The 9,573-nt window shown below is 42.7% G+C and overlaps 1 protein-coding gene across 1 annotated transcript in view; it reads left to right on the top strand.

Annotated features, from left to right (window-relative positions):
- Positions 1-6,193, top strand: part of LOC107571607 (la-related protein 1-like) — a 30,113-nt gene extending 23,920 nt beyond the window's left edge. The window contains exons 12-18 of the mRNA XM_016257936.1: positions 1,471-1,667; positions 1,739-1,845; positions 2,856-3,013; positions 3,087-3,231; positions 4,637-4,746; positions 4,838-4,965; positions 5,258-6,193. Coding sequence (XP_016113422.1) covers positions 1,471-1,667; positions 1,739-1,845; positions 2,856-3,013; positions 3,087-3,231; positions 4,637-4,746; positions 4,838-4,965; positions 5,258-5,458 — 1,046 coding nt within the window. The 3' untranslated portion in view covers positions 5,459-6,193. The remainder of the gene's footprint in view (positions 1-1,470; positions 1,668-1,738; positions 1,846-2,855; positions 3,014-3,086; positions 3,232-4,636; positions 4,747-4,837; positions 4,966-5,257) is intronic.
- The last annotated feature ends 3,380 nt before the right edge of the window (positions 6,194-9,573 follow it).

Here is a 9,573-nt window from a genome sequence, read left to right as displayed (position 1 = left end):
CTCTTGCGTCGTCAGATTTATCCATATGTCTGCTCTTCTCTTACTCCCACATATTGACATTTTTGAAAGTTTTATGCAAGTGTATGTTAGCTTATGTCCCGCCGGTTCATATGTACGCATCTAACCTCCGAACCACGCAGCAGATTCGTTCTGCATGAATCTCTTCCAAAATCGTCCCTCCCTAACATTTTCGTCTGGTTTTTATTCGTTGACTAAAATGTCAATAGATTTACGTCATAGTTTTTGTCATTCAAAAAGAGTTTTAGTTTATCGTCTCGTTGTCGTCTGTGAAAAAAATGTCGTTGACAAAAATGGACAAATTATTTGTCAACGATATTAATACTGGACTAAAGCCTGTGCTGAACTACTACTGTATGTCTGATATTTGATGTCTGCATGATGCTGACTGACTGAAAGCTGCTGCTGTTTTCATTCACTCTTAATAATCGCTGCTACACTGTCAGTCATTTTGAGTTTGAATTGCCTTTTTAAAACTAAATGTCTACATTGGCTAAGAAATATGTAGCATTTTTGCGTTGTTTTTAAACATATAGGATGTGTTTGCACAATATTTGCCTTCATATTTTCTGCTAAGATATTTAAGAAGTGAATTAATTTGACGTTTCCGCTGTTGAGCACTTCACATGTGCTGCACTTGGAATAAAACTTTAACCAGATGGTTAATAAAATGTTACTTGAATCGTGCTGCCGATAATTAAACATTTAAAAATAGAAATTAAAATCAGTCAAACAATCTGACAAAATTGGGATACAAATTTTTTTTTTTTGCTGTAGTGCTGAGCTCTAGTTTGTAAGTTAACTTTGGGACGTGGAGATGCTTTGCATGATGATCTCAGGGAAAATACTGTAATAGAGCAATAGATTTACGTCATAGTTTTTGTCATTCAAAAAGAGTTTGTTTATCGTCTCGTTGTCGTCTGTGAAAAAATTTTTTTGCTGTAGTGCTGAGCTCTAGTTTGTAAGTTAACTTTGGGACGTGGAGATGCTTTGCATGATGATCTCAGGGGAAATACTGTAAGAAATATGTAGCATTTTTGCGTTGTTTTTAAACATATAGGATGTGTTTGCACAATATTTGCCTTCATATTTTCTGCTAAGATATTTAAGAAGTGAATTAATTTGACGTTTCCGCTGTTGAGCACTTCACATGTGCTGCACTTGGAATAAAACTTTAACCAGATGGTTAATAAAATGTTACTTGAATCGTGCTGCCGATAATTAAACATTTAAAAATAGAAATTAAAATCAGTCAAACAATCTGACAAAATTGGGATACAAATTTTTTTTTTTTGCTGTAGTGCTGAGCTCTAGTTTGTAAGTTAACTTTGGGACGTGGAGATGCTTTGCATGATGATCTCAGGGAAAATACTGTAATAGAGTTAACATAACCGACCTGTCTTACTGGATTTGCTCAGTCGGTTTAAAGCATGAATGTTTTTTCTCCTGTAGTCCCCACAGAAGCCTTGGCCAACAAGCTGTTCGGAGCACCTGAGCCGTCGGCTATCGCCCGCTCTCTTCCTACTACAGTGCCTGACTCTCCCAGCTACCGCACGCCTCGCACGCCCCGCACGCCACGGCTCAAGGACCCCACGCAGACACCCCGCTTCTACCCCGTGGTGAAGGAGGGACGGCCGCTGGATGCTAAAGTACGTATCGGCTGTTTTAGACTGGAAGCATGCACATGTATGTCAGTGCATTTACTGATTTCTTCTTTCAGACGCCTCGCAAGCGAAAGACGCGGCACAGCTCCAATCCGCCCATGGAGTGTCACGTGGGCTGGGTGATGGACTCCAGAGAGCACCGCTCACGCACCGCCTCCGTCAGGTCAGCAAACACCGCAGCGCCTGATAGAGGCTTAAACGGAGGGCTGAAGGAGGAGCATGTGATGATGTGATCTGCTTCAACTCGTGCATTGAAAATCATATCAGTAGTCACACTTAAGAAATGCGTGTATGCACAATTGATATCAAATACTAAAAAACTTTTTTTTTAAACTTTAAAAAAATAAGTCAAAATCACTTAATTTACACAATATTTAACCTGTTAACTCTTATTTTATTGGCTTTTTCTTTATCATATTTTAGAAATGATCTAAATTAGATATCATTAAAAAACTTAAACACTCAACTCATCCTGTAAAAACTGTTTAGGGCATTGCGTTACCATGGAAATGGTACTTTATATCCTTTTATCAGGCTCCTCCCCCTAGTGGGCGGTGTCATATTTCAACATTTACTACAATATTTTATAATCAAAACTTTTTCTAATATTGACAGAACCCATTGTTAGATTTGATTCTCAAGGTTCCATATTTGGTGGTTATTTTGAGATGGGAGTAATATTGTGACAAAAAGGTATACATTTGTGACGGAAAATGCATCAATAAAATTCAAAGGAGTTTTGGTGTCACCCGGTGGCTGTTTTCGGTATAGCGCTTAAAATCTCACAGGAACTTCGTGATATCAACTTCAAATGTGGAACATAGCTCAGTTAGACATATGGCTTTGGGTTTATAACAATTTTAGATTCCAAACTATCTTCTAAAATATTTATTTGCTATAAAAATATTTTCACAGTACATTTTCCTTTATATTAAACTTATGTAATGTCTACACTTTAATTTTAAGCAAAAATTAGCAATGCTGATTGTCCTCTTTAAAAAGAGACCAACCTTAGGTCTGCATTCCAACGTGTTCATGGATTTATAATTATGCATTTGTAATGAATTCAATAATAGTAATGTAAATTATAATAAAAACAATAGATAGATAACTGAGCTTTTTTCCCCCTTCAAATCCGTGTTGATCACGAATTGTTTTGTCTTTCCTCTGCAGCTCGAATGCGAGTCCGTCTGAAGGCACCGCAGCGATGGGTAATTACGGCTGCACTCCTCAGTCTCTCCCGAAGTTCCAGCATCCGTCGCACGAGTTACTGAAGGAGAACGGATTCACGCAGCACGTTTATCACAAGTACCGGCGGCGCTGCCTCAACGGTGAGTTACACTCCTCCGCTGGAGCGTCTCCTCCTCAAAGCCTCGCGCTCACTTCTCTCTGTCGCTCCTGCAGAGCGCAAGCGGCTCGGCATCGGCCAGTCTCAGGAGATGAACACGCTCTTCCGCTTCTGGTCCTTCTTCTTGAGAGATCACTTCAACAGAAAGATGTACGAGGAATTCAGACAGCTGGTGGTGGAGGACGGGAAGGAAGGCTACAGGTATGAAAATAATCAGCGTTTATTGACCGCCTTTACGTTACTCTACAGAAAAACTGAGGCTTTAAAAAAAAAAAAAAAACTATTGTCGTTTCAGTGCTGGCAGGCGGTAATCTGTGATTTTAATTGAAAATGTTGGCGTTTTGAGAGAAATCCGGGCCAGATTTACCTATTATTTTTATACGGAGCACAAGGTTGTGTGGCAGTTTAATTCCCATTGAAATCGACACTTCTGTTTACAAGGAGCAATTTATAGAAAATAAATTTGATCAACTTAATCGCTCTAGATGAGTATTGTTTTATTGTAAGTATGTAATCGCTCATACTATCTACTCAGACTATGGGAACCCTTGGCTCAAGATGACATTTTCGGCTATTTTGGCCAATATGTAGTCCTACATTTTTCGCCCAGTTGGAACCAAACCAGTGCAGAATAATCCTCTGGAGAGTGAATATCAATAATTATCAAAAAACGTTTGAAAAAAAGACATTTACATCAAACTTGATGCGTGTATGTAAGACCTCAATCTTAGTTCTGACCTCTGTGTGGTGCTATAATAGGACAAAAACCTAAAAATGTCTATAACTACGCACTTGTTAGTCTTGACTGACTTGACAATTCACATGCAGTGTCTGTGTCGAAAGTGCCATGGCTCTCTACATTCGTGTATCTCCAGAAACATGGCAAATTAAGTTTGAACACCTATTAGACGGGGTTAACGGAGGCTGATCAGAACGAATCTCAGTGGGCCAAATCGTTTAATTGTTCAAGATTATTTAAAAAAAACTACTTTAGCGAACTAGTTCTAGGTTTTTTGCTCAACCCCAACAAAACCACTGCAGTACAATTCTCTGGATTCTCTAGGTCAATGATTATCCAAAAATGTTGAACTTTACACTTTGGATAGCTATGACAGGGTCATTTAGCAAATGTGCTTGGCCAAATATATCCAAAACTCTAAAATTCTTGAACGAAAACTCAGAACTTCACGAAATTAGGTGAGCACATGCTGCATATTATTCTAAAAGATCATACCAACTTTTATGCCAATCGCACTATAGGTGGCGCTATAACAGCCATAAATCTTTAAAAACATCCTATGTCTATGGTAAATTACCTGGAATTGCCAGAAAGGCTCTTTTTAATCATTGATTTAGTTTCTAAATACGTAATGGCTTTTTTTCGCGTGTGCTTGAATGCCTTTAAGTGCTTGAACCCCAGTAATCGCTGCCTGCAGCTAGATCTGTTTTTATAATCAAAAGCCTGAATAATTTTTTTTATATTTTCTAAATTCTGCCTACCACCGTTTTTGACAGTCATAGTCCGCATGCATTGCATTTTTAGTGTGGTCTTTTGTTTTTAAATAATAAGTGTTCTGAACTGACGGCGCTGTGTGCTGTTCCTCAGGTACGGTCTGGAGTGTCTCTTCAGGTTTTACAGCTATGGACTCGAGAGGAAGTTCAGACCAGACATATTTAAAGACTTTCAAGAGGAGACCATTAAAGACTATGAAGCAGGTCTGTCTGAGTCTGCCAGCAGATGTACCTGAAATAGATGATGTCTAGTTAGCGGAGCTCTTGTGTAATTCTCCTTCATTTGCCCTGACAGGCCAGCTGTACGGACTCGAGAAGTTTTGGGCCTTTCTGAAATACTCTAAAACAAAGAACATGGAGATTGACCCCAAGCTGCAGGAGCATTTAAGCAAGTTCAAGCGTCTGGAGGACTTCAGGGTGGATGTGAGTGCAAGTGCATTTCTCATTTGCCGTTTGCAGGCTTGAGATCAACATGGCTTCTTGTGTAATGCACATTTGCACTCTTGTAATAATGCACTGTTATATCGGCTGACACTCCATGTCACATAGAGACACTTCGGTGATTAAAAACAAACCCTGGCCAGCTGCTGTTTGTGTCAGAGCCAACTGCAGTGCAGTTTCACTCGAAAGCACAGCTCAATCCCGATGTTAATGGTGTTTTGTGTCTGGATCGTAAGACGTGTTTTATTAACGCTGCATTATTTCTGCCCTTTAGCCACCCATGGAGGACGGCGGGCGTAAGAGACACCCTTCCAGCGGCGATGGCCGTCGCCGTCATCCTTCCCAGCAGTCTAGCCGAACCCAGACACAGGGCGCTTCAGGCTCCGCCCCTTCTGCTGGAGCTCCTCCCACCAGAGATGATGCCAAACCCCCGAGCCAGCGAGCAGCTGCGCAGGACGCCAAGCCGCCCAAATGAGCGCCTGACCCGTCCATCAGGGGTCAGACCGACCGCACAAGCATGACACAACGGCTCACGATCGTCAAATCAAGGCTCTTCCACCTCCTCCTCCTCGTTCACAGCATCTGTGCGTCACAAATGGACAGCAGAGGGCATGAGATATTCTTCCATTCTTTGTTTTATTAAAGACTTTGAAGTTTTATTCCTCTTGTATCTCTGGGGTACAAAAAGGCTTTTGTTGAATCTTTCTGCTTTATATCCTCACTGTTTTATTTGGCTGAACGACGCCTGATCTTGTTCTTTTTTTCTTGTAGAGCGTAAGGATTGTGTTGCTCTTGACTAGAGTAGGTACTCAGAAAATCATGCGGATGCTATAGATCTGCAGTTGTTTGAGCGAGATGATTGTATGTTACCTGGGGTCGCACCGTAAGCTTGGGCTTCACTGTGACGCTTGCCAGATCCTCTCGTTTTCTTCGGTCTGTTACAGAAGACTCTTTTAGCTTCAGCCACCTGCGGTCAGTTCACAGACCAGTCATTCCTCAGCACATCGGAGACTCCCGGCGCCGCTAACCTGTCCCTCGTTCACCGGCAGATTTCCCAGATCTAGTGCGAGTGTGTCCCGGCCGAATGGGAATCATTACCAGAGTGTTAATCCTAGTGTACATATGAATTCAAGAAATGAAGAGACATTACACCACCTGGCTGTACGTGTCATTTATTGTTCATAGAGATATATTTGCCTTACGTGTGCATCTTTTTTTATGCTCACAGAGTTTCTGCGCTATTATTTCGGGGATGTTTTAGTATCACCTCTTGATTTTCTTCATGCTAAAACAGCAGGACGGTCTGACTAAAGGGAAACTGACCTCAGGGTATCAACTGGAATCATGTGAAGAAACACACCTTCTGAGGATTAATAAGTGATGTATCTGAAAACTTTGCTGACTGCATTTGGATCATTAGCAATATTCCAGTCGCTGACCTAATTTAAGGAGTTTGGCTGCCGTATGAACATCTACCTGTTGGTTTGCTCAGATGTTTTGGTTTCAGTCCATCTCTCTCTCTGGTAATATTCGGATTTAAATTTTATTTCGACACATTTAGCAGTTCCCTTCTCCTGCTTTCCCTCGGGAGGCGTCTTCATTCAGAGTAGCTGTGGTCAAATCCAGATAAGGAAAATCTTGTGATCACTGATGTAATTAAAAACCTTTTATTCAACTAAACGCTGTGGAAAAGCCTCTCGTCCGTATTAATTCATGCTGGTGCGTCTTCAGAGGATGGGGAGCAGACAAAATCATTCATCAAGCCATAGAAATAACTGTCTGCGTTTATTGAAACAATACTTTATTACCCTGACGCACATATATATTCGGCTTATTGAGAGAGGAACAAAGCGATTTGTAAAATACTTGAAATCTTGTATCATAACACTTGATCTGAATTATAGGCAGATGTGATTGCTTTTAGTGTGATTTGTAATTTGTAGCATTTTCTCTTTAATAATGGAAAAAAAAAAAATTAAAAAGGTCAAAAACCCTTTAAAGCAGCTGTTGAACTTTTCTATGAACCAGACCAGCTACCTGCAGATTTCCAGTTTCATTGGCTTTTTTTCTAGTGAGACAAAACTACTAACTAAACTGTTGATCTTTAGCATCTGTCTGAGCAGAGAGAGTGGATTGGAGAGGATTGATTATTTGCTCAGGTGTTCAGCTGATGTTCAGGAGCGCTGGTTCTCTATTCCAGTCCTGGGGCTCCACTGCTCTGGTCTTCCTTATTCAACACACCTGAATCAGCTAATCCAGGTGTTCAGGGTCATTTGATCATGCTGGAGCTCTACAGGAGCAGGGTCGGAGAGCCCTGACCTAAACTGTCCAGCGGTGGGTTTCCTGTACAAGCAACGCCCTGTTTCCCAAAACTACTAACATGATTGCACATCCACTTAACCAGCTAATTACTCTTCAACAGCGATGCTCTACTGCAAAAACAGAAGTTCTGGAGATGGCTGCGCAGTTGTTTCTCTGACGCATAAGGTCTATAGGACTGTCGTTAATGACGTCACGTGCAAGTGGTGGAGTGAAAACTTATCGATTCGAGAAATCCATGTAGTGAACATGCACCTGATGACTACTTCCCTGTAATTTAGCTTTATTTGACGTTTGATTCATCACAGGTTCACACTTATGTCATAAGCTGCGTCCCAAATGTCACACTATGCATTTATACACTATCAGAATCAGAATGAGCTTTATTGCCAGGTATGTTTACACATACGAGGAATTTGTTTTCATGACAGAAGCTCCACAGTGTAACAGAATGACAGTGACAGAACAAAAAACAGATAATAAAAAAAAAAATAGAACAAGTAAAATAAGGAATCAAAAATATACAAATCGACAATTGTATGTACAGGTATATAACAATAGACAGTTGTATGTACAGGTATATTATGTGCAAATTGAAATGTAGACTGAGTGTGTGTGTTAGATAAATAAGTGTGTGAGTGAATAAATAGTGTGTGTTCCACAGTTATTGTCAAGTGTTCATGAGATGGATGGCCTCAACATCACTGCTGAACAGATGGAGAGAGGTAGCATGTATAAGCCAACATGTGACCCCACTGTAAAAATCACACATGAGAGATTGTGTGTGTGTGTGTGTGTGTGTGAGTGAGTGTGAGAGAGAGAGTGTGTGAGTGAGTGAGCGAGTGAGTGAGTGTGAGAGAGAGAGAGTCTGTGTGAGTGCGAGAGAGAGAGAGCGAGTGAGTGAGTGAGTGTGCGTGAGTGAGAGTGTGTGTGTGAGAGAGAGAGAGAGAGAGTGAGTGTGTGTGTGCGTGAGTGAGAGTGTGTGAGTGCGTGAGTGAGAGTGTGTGAGTGCGTGAGTGAGAGTGTGTGAGTGCGTGAGTGAGAGTGTGTGAGTGCGTGAGTGAGAGTGTGTGAGTGCGTGAGTGAGAGTGTGTGAGTGCGTGAGTGAGAGTGTGTGAGTGCGTGAGTGAGAGTGTGTGAGTGCGTGAGTGAGAGTGTGTGAGTGCGTGAGTGAGAGTGTGTGAGTGCGTGAGTGAGAGTGTGTGAGTGCGTGAGTGAGAGTGTGTGAGTGCGTGAGTGAGAGTGTGTGAGTGCGTGAGTGAGAGTGTGTGAGTGCGTGAGTGAGAGTGTGTGAGTGCGTGAGTGAGAGTGTGTGAGTGCGTGAGTGAGAGTGTGTGAGTGCGTGAGTGAGAGTGTGTGAGTGCGTGAGTGAGAGTGTGTGAGTGCGTGAGTGAGAGTGTGTGAGTGCGTGAGTGAGAGTGTGTGAGTGCGTGAGTGAGAGTGTGTGAGTGCGTGAGTGAGAGTGTGTGAGTGCGTGAGTGAGAGTGTGTGAGTGCGTGAGTGAGAGTGTGTGTGTGTGTGAGTGAGTGAGAGTGAGTATGTGTGTGCGTGAGTGAGTGAGTGAGAGAGAGTGTGTGAGTGAGAGTGTGTGTGTGCGTGAGTGAGAGTGAGTGTGTGTGTGCGTGAGTGAGTGTGTGCGTGAGTGAGAGAGTGTGTGCGTGAGAGAGAGCGTGTGAGTGAGTGAGTGAGTGTGCGTGAGTGAGAGTGTGTGTGAGTGCGAGAGAGTGTGAGTGAGTGTGCGTGCGTGAGTGAGTGTGCGTGTGAGAGAGAGAGAGTGAGTGTGTGTGTGTGTGTGTGTGTGTGTGAGAGTGAGAGTGCTTGTGAGTGCGCGTGTGTGAGAGTGAGTGTGTGTGTGCGTGAGTGAGTGAGAGTGCTTGTGAGTGCGTGTGTGTGCGTGTGTGAGAGAGTGTGAGTGAGTATGTGTGTGCGTGTGCGTGAGTGAGTGAGAGTGAGTATGTGAGTGAGTGAGAGTGAGTATGTGTGTGCGTGAGTGAGAGTGTGTGTGTGTGCGTGAGTGAGAGTGAGTGTGTGCGTGAGTGTGAGTGTGTGTGTGAGTGCGAGTGCTTGTGAGTGCGTGTGTGTGCGTGTGTGAGAGAGAGTGAGTGTGCGTGTGAGAGAGAGAGAGTGAGTGTGTGTGTGTGTGAGAGTGAGAGTGCTTGTGAGTGCGTGTGTGTGCGTGTGTGAGAGTGAGTGTGTGTGCGCGTGAGTGAGAGTGAGTGAGTGCGTGCGTGAGTGAGAGTGTGTGTGTGCGTGAGTGAGAGTGTGTGAGTG

The sequence above is a fragment of the Sinocyclocheilus grahami genome, unplaced genomic scaffold (assembly GCF_001515645.1).
Source record: "Sinocyclocheilus grahami isolate Dianchi unplaced genomic scaffold, SAMN03320097.WGS_v1.1 scaffold1621.1, whole genome shotgun sequence".
Lineage (NCBI taxonomy): Eukaryota > Metazoa > Chordata > Actinopteri > Cypriniformes > Cyprinidae > Sinocyclocheilus > Sinocyclocheilus grahami.
Note: the sequence above shows the minus strand (reverse complement) of the source record. Positions and strands in the feature narration are given on the sequence as shown.